Source organism: Semicossyphus pulcher, unplaced genomic scaffold (assembly GCF_022749685.1).
Source record: "Semicossyphus pulcher isolate SPU_LCO1_2020_fin unplaced genomic scaffold, fSemPul1.0.p SCAF_25, whole genome shotgun sequence".
In the NCBI taxonomy this organism is placed as follows: Eukaryota; Metazoa; Chordata; class Actinopteri; order Labriformes; family Labridae; genus Semicossyphus; species Semicossyphus pulcher.
Genome location: NW_027211699.1, coordinates 6,914,180 through 6,931,615, shown reverse-complemented (window position 1 = coordinate 6,931,615; position 17,436 = coordinate 6,914,180). Strand labels below are relative to the sequence as shown.

The window sequence follows — 17,436 nt, the reverse complement described above, 5'->3', positions numbered from 1 at the left end:
AAAGAGTTTATTAATAAGAATAAAAAGTTTTTTTAACACTAATCTCCCTCCTTCAAAAACAAGAAATTGAATAATTACAACACAGGAATATTTTGTAAAACAAAGTAGAACTTTGACTTAAGTTACATTTCCCCCTTGTGGCTTCAAGTTATAAAGCAGCTGTTAAACAGGACTTTCTGTAGAGTCTTACTTTGAATTTAACTTGATTGAGAATGAAACAAATCAGATCAGATGACTATAAACCATTAAAAAAACATTTTGATTTGAAGTCTTCTTGAGCCAGTTCAGTACATTTCTTGTGCTCATATTTCACCGACCCCAGGTGTGATGGATGTCTGAATGAGCTGGTGGGTGATCCGTCTCAGGATCCTCTGGGTTTGTGTTGCTGACTGACCTGGTACGATGGTGGGTGTGAACCATCATATATTGTTTTGACTGGATAAGTTGTTTAATCCGTAATGATGAGCTCATCACAGCCCCAGTCCTCATAACTGCCATCAGGGAGGTACCTGCGGATGATGATGGGGATCTTTCTGCCCCTGGAGGGGACAAAGAACATGACACAAGAGGGTAAGAGGTGCAGTACAGCTCAATGTCATCACTTATTGGCCTACTCTTTATATAATGACAGAAATAAAGTAAAGATGCAGCTATGTTATTATCCTATTAAGGCATTATTAATAGTTAAAACTTTAAAATCATCACTTACTTAAGCTCTTTCATAGCTATTTGCAGGGGGTCTGTTTCTCCCTCCAGCTCCACCATGACAGGAGCGCACATCCTGTTGGAAACAAGTTAGCAGACAGGTACCGTTAACACTATGACAATCAAAGAAGCCTCCAAATCGGGAAAAGCTCTTAAAATACAGACCAAAAGCCATAATGTAGTTGGCTTAGCAGACAAGCATAAAATAGCGTTTAGACAGGGGTAAAAAGGCAGGGACCAGCTATGACCCCAGGACCTTATTGTTACATCACGTGGGGACCTTGTGTAGGTCAACACATAAAAAACACTCACGCTATCTGCAGAGCTCGTGTGCCCAGTACTCTGGCTCTCTCATATTTAGTCATGTATGGTGTTGTGATCCTCTTCTGGTTTGCCTGTGTGGCCTCTCCTGCGGGCAGGATCTGCACGTTTTCCCGGTCCTCCTGCAAACAACAGCAAATCACACGTCAGGACTAATCGAATATGGACCAAATCACATTATCTCACAATAGTCAATCCTAAAAATGATCAATGTGAGACAGTAAATGACTTGATAAGGCACACACAAGCGAAATACACGTTTTATTCCAGTAAGAGCCGCCAATTGTGTTAGAACTGAACTTACATCTTCTGCGTTTTCAAGATCATCTAATCCATCATCTTCTTCGGCATCATCAAAATCCCCGTCGTCGAAGCTACAAAATAAAACAGTTATCATAAGGATCACAGATGAAGAAAACGTCTGTAATATACAGTTCAGCTGGCTAAGTGGCTAAACATAAGATAGCTTTACTTTAGCCCACGTTGTGTCGTTTTCAAAGTAAATACCAAGCTAAATATGACACGAAAAAGCTACACATCATTACTTACTTATCTTCGTTGTCGGACATGTTTGATTAAGCTCGTATTTGTCCCCTGTAAATACGTATTATCTTATAATTTCAGAGACACTTTTTGTTGTCAACATTAACCCACATGAACGTTGCGAACTTTCAACTTCCGGTGGTTTGGTCCGTTGGAAACTATTCCGGGTGCTGGAGAGGAACATTTGTTTTTCGTTCCTTCTTCTTTGAAGTTTTGCTGCAATTGGCATCCAAATGTTGCATTACGGTATTCTTTCATGAAAGAACACGGAAATTAACCTTTTCTTTAATAGCTGATGCATTTAATGCTTTTGTGTATCTACACATGCTCTAAAAACAAACCAGGACTACCTGATAAAAAGGTTATGGTTCAGTAAAGAACTTTCCCCACTTCATTTTTTTTTCTTCCAAAAACGCTGCTTTATTTGTGCATTGAACAAAATATCTGAACACACACGTAGATTTCAAGGGTTTGGTTCTGCTCACCAAAGTTCCTGACATAACATCAGAGGAAGAAAACAATGAACTGATAATGCAAATAACATCTACACTGGTGAATATGCTAGGAGCTGTATATGTTTTATATACCCAACACCACAGGAGGAGTTTATTTAATACAGTCTTTGTTTAAACCTGAATATTTGAGTGAATATTTATGCACTTTCCAACTTAGTAGATAACTATAACCTTAAAAAGTGGTGTGTAATGAAAATAGTTTAATAACAAAATGTACAATTCTTCATAGACAAGACATGAAACTTATAACATATTTTTTTTGCATACTTAACTATATTAAAGTATGTAATGAAATAAAATACAAAAAATAAATATTGATTGCATATAAGGGATGACATGGAAGAGAACATGTTCAATGACAACACTGAATCATTTTTGCTGCTCTTCAACATAAAGAACGGTTTCATGTTCTCATAACTTTCCACTTTTCTAAAAAACGTTTATCATATAAAAGTAAAAAGAACTTCTTATATTAAAGTTTCTGTGGTTACGAGAGTACATCAGCTCTTTCGGTCCATGTTGTCGTTGGTGCTCTCGGCTTTTTGGTTCAGCATCTTGAACATTTTTGTGGGGTTGAACTTTCCTTTTGACCTCTTTAGGTCTTTTATTCCTTCTTTCTGGAGCTCTGGAGAGAGAAATCACAGTAAAATGTTTTGTTTTGAAAAGCAAGCATGTGTGGTTTTATTGCATTATTCCATCAAAAAATAATCAAATGCTAAATTTGCTCTGCAGTCTTTATAACAAGAGAAGAGAAATATACATGCACAGGAGAAGATACACCAAAGTATATAAAAATGCATTTCAAAAGAGGGACTTTCTCACCTTTGTCTTTCATTATAGCTTCCAAAAGCACATCTTCCTCTCTTTCCCTAAACAGGAAAACAAAATTGCATTAAGACTTTTCAACATAAAATCTAGGAATGAGAAAGCAGCAGGTATTGTTCTTTTTTCCTGTGCACCTCATCCTGTCCTGATCCAAGCTGCTGATGATCTGGTTCCTCTGCTCGATGATGGCGACCAACTCGTCCATCAGCTGCTGCTCTTGTGCTCGATCTTCCTTACTCCAGTCGTTCTCTGAATGTGATGACCATGTTGTGTAACACATAACAAAACAAGGCACAGAAAATCACTTCTTTGCAGTTTGAAATCTCAAACATTTTGCTGATAGAAATATCTTTATCTCTGTTTCTTCTTTTAAGAGCCTGTAGCTTTCCATACGATTGTCATTTATACTTTGTAACTGTGACTTTAAAGCTCTTTAAGTTCAGAAATGTTGGGCTTACTGATTATATGATTGAATAAATCCCCAGTTCAAAGATTTTAAAGTCAATCCAGCGTTTTCCCGCAGCAATGGCCACAGTTATTTAGATAAAGTCTTGTAGCTGAAAAAGGGATGCACACAGTAACACACTGACCTGGTTTATTAAGGAGACATCTGAGCAAATACTCCACATCTGCCTGTCTCTCCTCTAACTTCTGCTGCTTTGTCCTAGAAAAACACAAAACCCTCCGGTCACAACTCTCAGAGAACCCTTTAGATGCAAAGTAAAGTAAAATGCACTGAAAATTAAAAATAAGGGCGCATATAACTCATCACCAGAGCAAAGCCTGGTTAAATGTACTTACAGATAAACCAGCTCTGTGTCTCTGCGCACCAGAACATTTCTCTCATGGACAAGAGAGAACCACTCAATCAGCATTTTTTCCTCCTCTTTATCTGAAAAAAGGAGGGGCTTTGAAACAACTCAGATATAAATATGTCTAATACTCAGTTAGCATTCATGCACTCAAAAACTGTGACTTTGTGCAAGTAGCTAATTTTGTCTGGAACCAGCATGAATAATTAGCTCAACCGTTCTTGCAGTCTCTCAGATTCCTCTCCAGTACGACTCCTCTTTGCTCCAGTGTCTGCAGATGTTTATCCAGTTCTCTCATCTCCACCCGAAGATTATCTGTAGAAATGTTCTGGTCTGACTGCACCTGGGAAGCAACACATACAACCAAACCTCAGAAAAGTTCAATTGAACTTTTTTTTTGCCTTTTTGGTAGCAATATCTAAAGAAACAACAATTTTCATTGATAGTTTCATTTTCACTATTAAAGCCAGCCGTTGTACCTTCCTCTTTATAAGTGGGAAGCCGTGTCCGGGGGCTGGTGCTCGTCTGGAGGGGAGGGACTGATAAGTCTTTGATTTGCGCATTGTAGTTTTTCGATCGAAAGGATTCTCTTTGCAGGCCAGCTAGAAATAGAGGAAAAACAGAAAGTTGTAGTGTAGATTATACCTCATATGATCATCAATGCTGCTAGGCACTTCTTCACCTTATTGATTAGGTTTACAAATAAACTAAATAAAAACACCTTTTTTAGGAGCCAGTTTGTGACACGATTAATGATTAGAAGTGATTTACATCGTTATTCATACCTTACTTTGAGATGATGTCACCAGAACACATTCATTTGCAGCTGTAAAGTCATCAGGCACAGAGGAACTGTGACAGCGGGAAGATGTGATGGCTGGAACAGAGAGACTCCTGGGTAAATTGTTTCTCTGTGCTTGATCTGAAGCGACATGCAGCCCGGCTGCTGCTTCTGTCACATCTTGTAGAGAACATCCCGTGTTTTCAGTTTTATTTAAAACCACTACACACCCTTGACTTACATCTCCATCTGGTTCACTTGTAGTTCCCACTGTCAAAGTAACTGCAACTACTTCCTCTACTGGGACAGGAGCGGCAACACTACCAGTGTCTTTGACATCTGGCTTCTCAGTCAGGACGACAGTACCTTCAGCTTCACCTGAACAAACCACAGCAGCCCCGCCCCCTGATTTCTCCGTCAGAGTGTCACCACTCTCTGAAGGCACGGCAGCCACTAAGCGCTTAGTTTGGCCTGCACGCTCAGGTTTGGTGCCCTCGTCCTTGGTTTCCTCTTCCATTTCCTCTGCAAATGGATTGGGAGGAACAAATCTTGGTCTGTACCAGCTCCTGCCATATCTGGACCGAGGAGCGGGCACTGGAGGCGGAGCAGGAGGAAGTTGTGTCCAGGGTCCAGGGTGGACGAGGGTCAGCCATGGGTGACTGGTTCTCACTTTAGGGCTACCGCTGGTTGAGCTAGTGATACAAGGGAATAGAGGTGCTTTAATGCTATTTGTTGTATATTTTCCGCCATAGAAAATCTGCATTTAAGATATTCTTGAATTATTATTGTGAATACTTTCTAGCTGTGAGTTACAGAGCAAACATTTGAGAGGAACTTGAGGTGTGTGGCGAAGGCAAGCAGAGCAAATTCTTTGTGTAAACTTACACGCGTGATGAACTCGGTGAACACTTTTTCTGGTCGTTTGCATTGCCTGTGCAGAGAAAGAGAGAGAAAAGCAAAATGTACATTCTTACCATTCAGTTGTGAAAGAGGGAGAGAGGGACATATACTTACCATCAACATACATACATATAAAAAACAAAACTAATTTGCTGCAGTTAAACAATATACAGTAGTATCTATTTACCTGCAGCAGGGGAGCTGTTTGTTGTCTCCTGTGCTTTGGTCCTGGGGGCAGGAACAGGGACTGCAGAAGGGTCCAACATTCGCCTGGGTGCTGGGACCGGACGACTATTTCCTTCTGCCGCTTGAGCGCGGGGTGAAGAGTGCTCGGAGGGCTCTTGAGTCTGTGTCACTTCCGGCTGCGACTCACAGTCTGCCTGAAGGGGTGCAGGTCCTGCTTTTCCAGCTCTGTCTACCGCCCTGTCTTGAACACCGGTAGATGGAAGATGAGAATGCTCTTGCTTCTTTACAGCGCTCTTATGTCCAAAAGCAAAGTCTCTGTTTTTCTCTCTGCTACACTCCTGCCTTTCTTTCCACTCTGTCTCTGCTGTCTCACAAACCAGTCCGTCTTGTGACTCTGTTTTCTTAGGGTAATGAGGGACGCTGCTGATAGGTAATCCCCCCAGAGAAAAATAACCTTCCTCAAAGTTACATCTGGGCTGATTCTCAGTCGATTCAATTAGCTTATTGAGGTCAACAGGAGCACTTTTACTGTCTGTTATATGGTAAGTGCAGAACAAGAAACCAGCATCACTTCCCTGTGTGTACAATCCGGGTAAAAGACTGCTGTGACACACTTTGCACCTGAAAGACAAAAATGAAATGTGCTGCTAAAGTATGTCTGAAAAACAAGCGCTCTTCTGCAGCACAGACACAGATTCCTTCAGCTACAACTTTGAACTAGTAGGGATGTTAAAAAAACCACAGTGGTCACTTGAAACACATTTGAAACGCATTCTTACGTGTGAACTGCAGTCAACCTTAACCAGATCTACACACAGTCTGGATACATCAGGATCCAGACAAAAGTACAAGTTAAAAATTACCTGGTAGTTACCTGGTAATCTGTGCTGTTACCTGAAACAGCTGCGGTGGTAGACCTTCCAGTTAATCAGATGTCTCTGTATGAGGTGGACAGGCTTAAAACACAAACTACACACCGTCTGTGGCCTTGTGTTGGACAAACAATATTCTGCACTGGTTTTGAGATCAGCGAAGCTCTGAAAGGAGAAGAGAAACCAGCAACAACGGCTGTAAGCCCAGCTACTGAGATGACAAGGAGCACGAGTAAACAGGTGTCACACTGGGATTATACTATATGTATGTTAAAATGGCCAAGAGCAATTACCTGACAGCGTTTCAGACCACCAGGTCTCTTTGTGAGATTGTTGAAGACGGTGACATGTGATGACTTCAAACTGACGGGACTTGCTGTAAAGTCAAGAGAGGACATGCAAATGGAGCACAGTTTGACAAACAAAATACAAGTCAAATACATAAAAAACACAACTGATGAAGAGCTCCAAGACAGAAAATATACTATTGTCAACACACCATGAGACTTCTTGTTGAAGAAGTGGTAGTACTGGGATAAGTAGGTGATGATGCTCAAACAGTCAGGCACCTTACTGGACACCATATCGTTTGGGTCCAGCAGCGCAGGGATTCCCAGCTTCATTTCTGCGACCTCAAACGCCTACAGGAAAGATAAAACAGGAATGAGGAATGACGACTGTAAAAATGTCACTTATTCTACAGTGTTTTTTGTTAAAAGTCAATTGCTTGCATCGTGGCTGCTGGGCAAACATAGATGGAAATGACTCACCAGTTTGTTATTTTGATAAACATTGTCTTTGGAGAGCGAGCTGAAGTCTCTAAAGCAAGGTGAGGCAAAAAGACAAAATCACACAAACAGAACAGTTTCTTTTTAAACACATACATAGAGGACTGCAGAGGAAAATGCAGATCAAGATTAGAGATCAGGTGAGATAATTCCAGTTCAGTCTTTGATTGTAAAATGTAAAAACAGACCAACTAATCTCATTAAAGTGGACAAGAAAAGGATAAGAGGAGAGACAGAGGGAGATTAAGCAAGGAGAGAAGATTAGGCCTACAGACTGTGTGAAGATCCTGCTCTGCTCCAGATAAAACAGCATGTTAGTCAATCTGAAGCAGTCAATGGGAAAATTCAATCTCAGAACAGAGCCCCAAAACAGACAAACAATCAAGCAGAACAAACAATGCATTTTTAGGAACTAAAATAAAGCTCCTCACTGCCCCTGTCCACCGGGCTACGCATGATTTTGCACAGCTCTGTGGAACTAACTAGTCTACTTACATCAAGTCAGGTCGGTGTTTGTGAATGATGGCACAAAACACAAGTCCATCTCTGAATGAGGTTTGCATGTTCCTTATTTCCACGTTGGGGTAACTGGCGCAGGTGACGCAGCACCAGTCCCATAAAGCCTTCGGTGATGCCATTCCTTATGTGAAATTTGACGTGTGAACATGGCACTTTATACGTTAGAGGAAATCAAATAAAGCTGGCCAGGTTTGGCTTTGAAGGGGAAACAGGAAACGAGCATCTCTTGCAACTACGTTATTATGCAGAGAACTTGCGGTCAAACCTGTACATAGACTTGGTGAAGGAGCAGGAAGGAAGGAAGTCTGCGCTACTAGGTGGTTTGGTGTCTCCAGTCACAACTTCAGACACTAACAGTTTACCTCACTGACGGCAACACGTGTCACTATTCACCTTGAAACACCAAAGAGCGCCTATATGTTAACTGTCGTCCAACCAACTGCTACAATTACTCACGGTCGGTTTGATCAAAGGGATGTAAATTTAAATCAAATCCCGTTACTCGCAGTCGCCCTCGTTGTTGTGGTCCATATTCAGTGAAATGCACAATAGCTGCAGCTAGAGGGAGACACAGAGCTGTTGCCTCTCTATAATTAGTAAGGGGAGGTCTCTCGTTACAGGATTATTTATCAGTTGCAAACTTGACAGATCTTTTTTAACTGCTTGACAGCAAACTATAATCAATTAGAGCTACAGCTCATAACTGTGCATTTCTGGTCAGTTAAATAGTTATACTGATATGTAAATTATGTTTTTCCGTAAACACGTTTAGTTTCATGCTACATTAAATATTTTGTGATATTTGGACAACGCATCATTTTTGGTCGTCAGTAAATAATGCCATTGTTTATTAAAATACTTTCGTTCCAACAAGTTAAATAAAACAATTGCATTGCCTTTCGAGGCTTAAAAAAACCAATGAGACAAACGTGAGCTCTTTAGTGATAAAGCTGTCATGAAACTGTGATCAAAAGTGTACTTTGTGTCTAATTTACTCTATACATATATGTGTTTGGCCCGCTCCAAGAAATTGATGTGCTTTGAATATGAGGTATTAATATTTCCGGTGTGGTTTTGTTATGTAACTTGTAACGGCTCTCTGATTATAGAATACGATTTACTAGAACGGTTATTCCCTTCAAAATGTGCACAATAATTTCTATTATGATGATTTCTTAAGCATTTTCTCAGTATATATATATATATATATGAGTAGGTTGAAAATATAATCACACTTTATTTTGTTTAAAATTCGTAAAGGTTCTTTCTATCCGCTCGAGTTCTACATCTCTTCTGCCTCTACGTGCTACTGTGAGTACCTCGCGAGATCGACGCACAACATAAATCTCGCAGTGATGGCTGCGCCTCCCGATGCGGAGAGTTTGGAGTCTCGTATCAGTGAGTATTTTAAACTTACTCTTACGGGCAACTGTGGCCTGGAGACCCGGACACTCACAAATTATTATCCGCGAGTCGTTGTAGATGAGAGGCCATCTAACCGCAGCAGTGCGTGTCCCAGCAGAGAGGAGTCAAGCCCCGCCGTCACATCCAGGATGCTAACCTAGCTCCGGAGCTGCTGTGCTTGCCAGCTGTCAACACACAACACAGCCAGGCATAGCGATAGCTTTAGCAAGAAAGCTCAACTAGGTAGTCACTGACAAGATCATGGGGCCCACATTTTTGGTCTCAAAGGTTTGATTATGATTCTGGCAAAGCTGTGTCCTCGTTAGAAAGTTCTAGACGAAATGAGACACAGTGCGACTACGGACAGAGAGCTAGCTAACGTGACACTTTGTTAGCACCTGCCCTGTGTATTTCTCTGCACCGTGGCAAGCTGGATCATGTGGCAGCGACTTAATGAATTTTAATCATTAAGTCTCGGGATGCCTGTAGGCCTCCTTAGATGTTTGCTTTTGTATGCGACAAAACTGTAGATTTTTAATTCAACATATCTATTAAGAAATGTTGATATTTACTGTATGTTGTTATATATATTGATGATGAAAAATTATATCATGCACTCATTTCCTGTTTATTTGCTACTCCAGGCAAAAAATAATACAAACACAAACAAAGATAATAGTAGTGTAATAAGATCCACTTTTTATGAAGGTTAAACAATTGTGTTGGAATTGCTCTACAGAAGTGTAATATGAATGTGGTTATTTTGGAAATGGTGTTTGTGGTTAACTTAAAAGTACTGCAATCGTTTGCGATAGGTATATCTTATAAATTGTCAGCTAAGTGGTATAGATCTATACTGTTAATTTCTCACAGATTAAATGTCAATAATGAAATCATTGTATATTATTGTATTTTTTATTATTGCAATATCACTGTAACCAAAATAACTCTGTTACAATGCAGTAAGGATGAGGTAATATCTGTTACCCCTTTAGTCTGACATCCCAAGTTCTGACATTTCAGACAGAGCCACAAATCCATTAAACAGAGACACAGACTGGAGCAGCATCCATGCCTTCTGTGACCAGCTCAACAATGATTTGGAGGGGTAAGAAACACACGTCCAAGTTATTGGTGCTGATTCAAGTTTATTAATCCCACTTGTGGCTGTTGTCAACATGTTTGTGTGACGTGTGTTACAGACCTCAGCTGGCCACGAGGCTCCTGGCCCACAAGATCCAGTCTCCACAGGAATGGGAGGCCATGCAGGCTCTGCTGGTGAGTTCAGATCTGAACCTGCATCAGTAGTGCTGGCTTTCCTGTCCGTTTTTTCTACTCATATTAGACTCTACTAATTTTCAAACCCACTAATCATACTCAATATTTATGTTCACAATTTAGCATTTAGTCATTTTTTTTCTTTTACTGCTGTATGATTACAAACTTTTCGCAGCTTCATTTAAATAAGTTAGTGGTCTCCCCAAACCCATATGCATCAGACAGTAAATCAGACATGTGAGATTCTATTCTAAGGAATATACAGTACGTAACACAAAGAAACAGTTCTCATACCTAAAATCAGCTCAACTGTTAATCTAAATATGAATGACATAGTTTTAAGTTGCATACTTTTTAGAATATCCTGTTTCCTGATTAAATGTAATTTATTTCAAAATATTTATTTTCCAGGTTCTGGAGACGTGTATGAAAAACTGCGGTAAAAGGTTTCACAGTGAAGTGGGCAAGTTCCGTTTTCTCAATGAGCTCATTAAAGTAGTTTCTCCAAAGGTAAGACTTTCTGAGTGTCTCTGTGTGGAGCTATGATTTACAGATCAGGTTTTTGTATTTGTGTGTTAATTGGTTTCTGTTCTCATTCTGCCTCTCAGTACCTGGGCTCACGGTCACCCGAGCCAGTAAAAAAGAAGGTTTTGGAACTAATCTTTAGCTGGACTTTGGGGTTACCTGAAGAGGCTAAGATATCAGATGCATATCAGATGCTAAAAAAACAAGGTAAAAGGCAAATACTCGTCATTTTTGAAAGAAAATAAGATAAAGTTAGAAGGCAATAAAGATCATTGAAGCTAAAGCAACTGATAAATATAGAATGCAAGAACTTAACTCCTTGTCTTGTTAATATGCTGTGTGTTAATCAGGTATAATTAAACAAGACCCAGAGCTGCCACCTGACAAACTACTGAACCTTCCTCCACCCAGACCCAAGAATGCCATTTTTGAGGACGAGGAGAAGTCAAAAGTAAGGACTTGTCTGTGACAACAAACTCATGGGTTATTTGAAAAGATGCTTTCAAACACGACCTGATCCAGATCTTAACCAGCTGTATACTCATGATTGTGCTTGTCTCCCCACCTGAACTCTGTCTGTCTGCTTTGTCAGATGTTGTCTCGCCTGCTGAATAGCTCGCAACCCGATGACCTAAAAGCAGCCAACAAACTCATCAAGGAAATGGTCCAAGAGGTAAACCTGTTTCTTTATCCCTCCTTTTATAAATTGTACTAAGTGCTGCAGATGTTGTCTTGCGAGTGATTTTTAGGAGAATGGAGTGAAACTCTGTGTGTGTGTGAGTGCTGCACTCACAGCAAGGACATTAACAGAATAAGGAAATAGGTTTGCTGCCCTGGGGGGGGGTTGTGTGACACTGGCAGAGTGATTCAGCAGGAATTCAGAGCAAATTTGTCCTTGTTTGTAGGTAACAGGAGCTGCTTCTTGCTCTTAAGAAGACTCTTCTAATGCCCTCTCTCTGACCTTGCTGTACTTCAGCATATGTGCATTTGGCTAATTTTATATTGTGCGTCTTTGCAGCTTGCTTCATGTATGATAATGTCATACATGTGCACGCGTTTGTGGTGTGTGGGCCTTTGTGATTTAGTCCCCTGTGTTTCCCAGGATCAGAGACGAGCAGAGAAGGTGTCAAAGCGGGTGAACGCAATTCAGGAGGTAAAGGAGAGTGTCACTCTGCTCACTCAGCTACTGCAGGACTACGACAGCAAGGCCAGCAATCAGAGCAACGCAGAACTCCTACAGGACTTGTACCAACGCTGTGAGAAAATGAGACCTACACTGTTCAGACTGGCAAGTGATACAGAGGACAACGACGAGGCTCTGGGTGAGCACTTGTTTTATGAATCTGCCATTAAAGATAATGCAAAACAAGACAAGAGCAGTTACTCTTTTTTATTAAAATGCTGCAGAAATGTTTTTAGTTCTGTTCGGCCTCATCAGCCAGAGCAGAAAACAATCTCACACTGTTCCCTTGTTGCATCATTAAATCTGGTGTTTTCTTTCTTTAGTTTTGAGAGCGCTCCAACAGGACACTGAAGTCAGGTTTCCTTTTTGTGCAACTGACACACCCAAAGTATAAACACAGGAGCTAATAACTGAAAGCTGATGCCAACTGGTGTGATATTATTGTACGCACACGGCATACTGCTCTTCATATACAAGTTAGGTTTCTTTTTCCTGCAGAAATCGTCTCATTTTAATTTGTTATTTACAGAGCAATTTATCATAAAAATATATAAATGGCCTTAAAACAGATAGGAAACTTGGGGTTGATAATTTAAGTGGGCCTAGCGGAGGAAGTTTTCTTTGCCACAGAGCAGCTGAGGTTCACAGCCCTTTGTCTAGCATCCATTTCTAACCAAATGCAGCTCAGGTCCTCACGCCAAGTCTCAAATATTTTTGAGCATTATCCCTTTACTTTGGCTGGAAACATGCATGCTTGCACCTTTTCTACCCTCTGATCCACCAGTTTGTAAAGAAGATGTTTCTCATGTTTTTCCACAGCGGAGATCCTGCAAGCCAACGACAGCCTGACCCACGTCATCAACCTGTACAAACAGCAGGTGAAGGGAGAGATAGTGAACGGCAATAACACATTAAACACTCAGAAACAAACAGGTGGGTGAGGCACTGAGCACTTAATAGATTAATTAGAGAATTGGCAGTCTTCAAACATGTTTAAAAAATCGAGTTTTGTTGCAGTCAGTCTGAAATAAACTGCCTTGAATCCGTGTGTCACAGGAGGGAATGCACTGCTGGATCTGTCCGGATTGGACACGTCACCACAGTCTCCTCCGTCCTTCCCAGAGTTTCCCACCCCAACAGACAGCCTCAACGCCCCCTCGCAAGAGATGGGGATCAGTCTCCTTGATGACGAGCTCATGTCGCTCGGTAACTGCATGACATCACCACACACCCACAATTTTGGAAGAAGCTGTATGCAGGATATTGATTGTGATTGTTCTGAGTTATCTAGGAATATAACCACAGTCCAGGTTTAAAATGAAGGGACAAAACACTCAAAACACAGTGTGTTATTTTATCCCTAACTGTGCTGCAACTCTTTTTGCTCATCACAGGTTTAAGTGATGGAACACACACCTCCAATCCTCCCTCGCAGCCTGAGGACTCCACAGCCTGGGACTCCTTCCAGGTGAGTGGAGGGAGGATTCATTTCCTATTAACTGTGATGACCCAGTGACAGCTGTATTATTTACACTGACATTCATGTTAATGCGCGTCATTGCTCTTTATAGTGCTCCTTCATATTTTCCTCCCACACCCGCACTTTCTTCTTCCAGTCCTCGGACAGCATAGACGCAGACATCCCAGCAGCACCCAGTCTTCTTCTGAGCCCAGACCCCGCCTCCCACTCCCAGCTCCTTTCGTCCGGATCGACCCCGGGGAACTCTGCCCTTGACGAGCTTGACCTGCTGGGAAAGACGCTAATGCAGCAGTCCCTGCCTCCAGAGGGTCTCCAGGTCAAATGGTATTTGACTTAAACTACTCTAATACAGCCTGATTTATGTAAGTGAGGGAATTTGTCACCAATTTCAGGATTAAGTAAATGTTTGTTTTTTCAGTAGAGAGTATAGAGTAAAAGTTTTATGAAGCTCTTGTACCAGGCCATGCAGCAAGGGTAGCAGTCATACCACATCCATACAGGGTTGGTAGTATAGCCCACATATGTCAAAAGAATTATATTTAAATGTGTACCGAATCAGAATCAGACTTAGTATTGGGAAGGAAAATATGGATTTGGAACAGCTCTGAATGAATTATTAATGTTTCTGCCTGTAGGGACAAACTGCAGTCCAAACCGACTCTAAGAGATCTCCAGAGCAAGTCTGGGTCCAACGTTTCTCCAAACCCCATCCCAGCTTTTGCCGCTGAACCCCCTGCACCCCTCCTGAACTCTCAGCCCAGCCTCGGAGCGACCTTGCTGGATATGTCCCCTAATCACAGCGAAACACCTCCTGCAGAAGTCACCCTGACCGACATTTTTGTACCCATAGAGTCCATTAAGCCCAGTAAGTGAACTCGACTGATTCGTGGTCCTGCCCACCTGGGAGTGCAGATGTGTAATATCCTCTCCATCTTTTTGTCCCCTCCCTCTTCAGGTAGTCTGTTACCTGTGACTGTGTTTGATGGACACAGTCTACGGGTTCTCTTTCACTTTGCACGTGACTCGCCTCCGTCTCGCCCTGATGTGCTGGTGGTGATCATCTCCATGCTGTCGTCTGCTCCTGTCCCCGTCACAGACATACACTTCGATACGACGGCTCCAAAGGTCAGCAGTCCCTCAGTTGATAAGATAACTCTCAACAAGAGCTGTGCATACAAGCAAGGTCCATGTTGTTAAAGCATTACTCAACTACTGGAGCTGCTTTGTTGTCTCAGTAAAAGATAATGTTTTCATTTCTCAACTGTAGTCTATGGCAGTGAAGCTGCAGCCTCCATCAGGATCAGAGCTCCCAGCTTTCAACCCCATCCTTCCTCCCGCTGCTGTCACACAGATCCTGCTGCTAGCAAACCCAAACAAGGTCAGTCAAGATGATTAACTATCCAAACATTCGAATGCGCTTTTTATAGAAACCCTTAAGATGCCTTTAGTGTCTAAATTGTATCTTTTTGACTTATATTGCTCAAGCTGAGCGGTCCATGAAGACACTACAAACTCTTACTTTAGTTTTGTGTCCGTTTTAAGTTTTGTTTCACCTTTATTGCTGCGTAAGAACTTAAAGGGCCAGTTCGCTGATTTTCCTAAAAAAAAATGCAATTTGGCTCTGTGCCTTTGGAGGACGCTATCTGCTTGTCCAATGGGCCCTGGAAAACCTCCAGACTACGTGAAATGCGTCATCTGGCGGAGGCCAGGGAGCTCGCTAAACTACACTTCCTCAATCTAAGATGCCCGCCTCCGATGCCATGTCTCATTCAAAATCGTCAGCTGTGAAATGTAGACTGCAGACCTGAAGATTTTTTAGATGATCCTCCAAGACTAAAGTGTCACTTCAGTTCTTTTCCTGCCTGTGGTAAAGTGTGGAAGTCATGTAGACTGTAAGGGCTAAAGATAAGCCTGTAGTTATACCTGTTGTATCTCACTGAGTCGTTCTTCTAACTCAAGACAATGAGATAAGTCTTTCTGGATGTTTAACTTTTTATCGATCCACATCTCTTTGTTTTGTCTTTAGGATAAAGTGCAGCTGGAGTACAGATTAACCTTCACCATGGGAGAGCAGGATCACAGTGAGAGTGGCAGTGTAGAACAGTTTCCTCCTCCGGAGACGTGGGGAAACCTATAGCATTGAAACACATCCACAGCCTGACAGACTGCTTTCTGACTCTGCTTTCGTCCTTCCGAAACCAACTCTCCAACTCAACACGATGCACAGGCCTTTTTTCTTTGTAATCACACTGAACTTTATTTGATTGGTATTAATTCTTTTGGTTGGATTTCACTCTTGCTGAGTCAGCGTAACGTGTGCATTGCTTTAAATGAATCATGTGTGTTTAGGTCTAGTCTGCTTTATGTGGCTGCTTTAAATCAAACCTGCAACTGCTTCTTTAAAGTTGCTGTCCTGTCATCTTTTGCTACAAAGATAGAAAACTACATCAGAAAAGTGCACATTTGCTCATTTGGCGTGCAGGATTTTTTCAGTTTAAATCCAATATCAGTTGCGTTCACCTTCACGTCTGCATGCTCTGCCAACATGGGGAACATGCTTGCAAATTCCAGTGCACCAATAGAGAAAGGCCAAGCATTGCATAGACACATCTCATCGTGCAAAACAAAGCTGTACCTAATCAACTCTTTGTGGTGTCTTCTTTGTGACGAGTGAATATCACTTATGATTTCTTTCTGATGAACATGTTCCCTTCTTGATTTGCACAGATAAAGATTTCTGGACCGTTCCGTTTTCCTGTCGTTCCCCCTTCTTGTGTGAAGAGCAAAATATACTGTAACATCAGAGTTGTGTATTATCTGCCATATGTGCCTATTTTGCAGTTCTAAGTGTGTTTGGATGGATTTGATTTCTCACCTGTTACATGTTATTTAGGTCTGAGACACAGATCAGCTACATTATAACCTTACATTCTTAATATATTAAAACGTTTTCAGTAGTTACATTTGGACAAATCTTTTCTTTAGCTTGTGTTTTCAGCATTATTTGGTACAAAGTTGAGGACACGCAAACGGAGCTGCACCCGGGTGCTCTGACTAGGGCGTCTGTCTCAAACGTGTTCGACTTGTTTCTTCAGTCTGCAGTGCATGTCAGCCATGCTGAACACTTCCTCCTCCCTACAGGCTCTCAACCACATTCCACTGCACTTCTCTCCTATAAGACTGCTTTGTAAATACCAATGATGGCAGTTCTGTTATGTACATTTGACTTGTGTGCAAGAGCGTAACGCTGGTAAAATTATTCCGAATGGGTAATAAAGTTTTTTTTCTTGGTGACCTGAAGGCACTTCATTAATATTGTAGATTACTAAGCTCCTACTACAACCACAAGGAAACTCTGTAATACCTTATAGTAATAATCTCGAAGATTTCCATGTAATTAAATGTCTGTTAAGTCACTATCTATTGCCGAAGGAGGTAACACAAAAGGTGATTGAGCCTATGGCCCACTGATGAAAGCATTTGCATTTGCAGTATGTAGTATTACAGGTATTATAGGTGTCTGTGGCGACATTCACAAAAATAAATCACAAGCGGCGCCCAGTTAGTGACGCGTTTTCGAACACCCACCAGTGGTTGGTCTGCCAGAGAGGGTAGGCGGAGCTAAGCGGCTGCTTTTCCGCTCTCTGCAAGTGTTGCGAGTAAACAGTAATCTACTATGGCTGAACAAACAAAGGAAAGATGGATGACTACAGATACAACTTCAACAAGAAGTGAAAATCCAAAGAAAAAGAAACAAACTCGACGCTCAGATGAAGCAAACAGTCTGAAAAGGAAAGCG

General features: G+C 41.5%; 3 protein-coding genes across 3 annotated transcripts; 1 reads left to right on the top strand and 2 right to left on the bottom strand.

Moving 5' to 3' along the window:
- polr2f (RNA polymerase II, I and III subunit F) lies at nucleotides 1-1,712 on the bottom strand. Its single transcript, XM_069676150.1, has 5 exons — nucleotides 1,576-1,712; nucleotides 1,331-1,400; nucleotides 1,018-1,148; nucleotides 710-781; nucleotides 1-539 (listed from the first exon to the last, which is right to left on the bottom strand). Exons 1-5 carry the CDS (start codon nucleotides 1,593-1,595, stop codon nucleotides 449-451), a joined length of 384 nt encoding a protein of 127 aa, XP_069532251.1. The 5' UTR covers nucleotides 1,596-1,712; the 3' UTR covers nucleotides 1-448.
- A 280-nt stretch (nucleotides 1,713-1,992) lies between these two features.
- On the bottom strand, nucleotides 1,993-7,907 carry LOC138604236 (MICAL-like protein 1). Its single transcript, XM_069676113.1, has 15 exons — nucleotides 7,744-7,907; nucleotides 7,231-7,279; nucleotides 6,960-7,101; nucleotides 6,754-6,836; nucleotides 6,483-6,625; nucleotides 5,590-6,209; nucleotides 5,388-5,433; nucleotides 4,507-5,194; nucleotides 4,201-4,323; nucleotides 3,938-4,064; nucleotides 3,711-3,801; nucleotides 3,500-3,573; nucleotides 3,044-3,158; nucleotides 2,907-2,953; nucleotides 1,993-2,709 (listed from the first exon to the last, which is right to left on the bottom strand). Exons 1-15 carry the CDS (start codon nucleotides 7,884-7,886, stop codon nucleotides 2,585-2,587), a joined length of 2,616 nt encoding a protein of 871 aa, XP_069532214.1. The 5' UTR covers nucleotides 7,887-7,907; the 3' UTR covers nucleotides 1,993-2,584.
- A 1,205-nt stretch (nucleotides 7,908-9,112) lies between these two features.
- On the top strand, nucleotides 9,113-16,926 carry LOC138604036 (ADP-ribosylation factor-binding protein GGA1-like). The gene is made up of 16 exons (XM_069675854.1): nucleotides 9,113-9,165; nucleotides 10,195-10,279; nucleotides 10,374-10,449; nucleotides 10,861-10,959; nucleotides 11,058-11,181; nucleotides 11,325-11,425; nucleotides 11,567-11,647; nucleotides 12,077-12,296; nucleotides 12,977-13,090; nucleotides 13,214-13,363; nucleotides 13,552-13,625; nucleotides 13,774-13,961; nucleotides 14,273-14,502; nucleotides 14,593-14,762; nucleotides 14,905-15,015; nucleotides 15,664-16,926. Exons 1-16 carry the CDS (start codon nucleotides 9,123-9,125, stop codon nucleotides 15,772-15,774), a joined length of 1,977 nt encoding a protein of 658 aa, XP_069531955.1. The 5' UTR covers nucleotides 9,113-9,122; the 3' UTR covers nucleotides 15,775-16,926.
- The last annotated feature ends 510 nt before the right edge of the window (nucleotides 16,927-17,436 follow it).

Excerpts from the sequence above, each read along its gene's own strand:
- polr2f (XM_069676150.1), bottom strand. The coding sequence starts at position 1,595 with ATGTCCGACAACGAAGATAA. Across the intron at positions 1,149-1,330 it reads ATCTTGAAAACGCAGAAGAT|GAGGACCGGGAAAACGTGCA; the intron begins GTAAGTTCAGTT and ends TGTTGTTTGCAG. Across the intron at positions 540-709 it reads ATAGCTATGAAAGAGCTTAA|GGGCAGAAAGATCCCCATCA; the intron begins GTAAGTGATGAT and ends TGTCCCCTCCAG.
- LOC138604236 (XM_069676113.1), bottom strand. The coding sequence starts at position 7,886 with ATGGCATCACCGAAGGCTTTATGGGACTGGTGCTGCGTCACCTGCGCC. Across the intron at positions 5,195-5,387 it reads TCACCGAGTTCATCACGCGT|CTCAACCAGCGGTAGCCCTA; the intron begins GTAAGTTTACAC and ends TTGTATCACTAG. Across the intron at positions 3,802-3,937 it reads TCTGAGAGACTGCAAGAACG|ATAAAGAGGAGGAAAAAATG; the intron begins GTTGAGCTAATT and ends TCCTTTTTTCAG.
- LOC138604036 (XM_069675854.1), top strand. The coding sequence starts at position 9,123 with ATGGCTGCGCCTCCCGATGCGGAGAGTTTGGAGTCTCGTATCA. Across the intron at positions 11,182-11,324 it reads TCAGATGCTAAAAAAACAAG|GTATAATTAAACAAGACCCA; the intron begins GTAAAAGGCAAA and ends TGTGTTAATCAG. Across the intron at positions 13,626-13,773 it reads CAGCCTGGGACTCCTTCCAG|TCCTCGGACAGCATAGACGC; the intron begins GTGAGTGGAGGG and ends TTCTTCTTCCAG.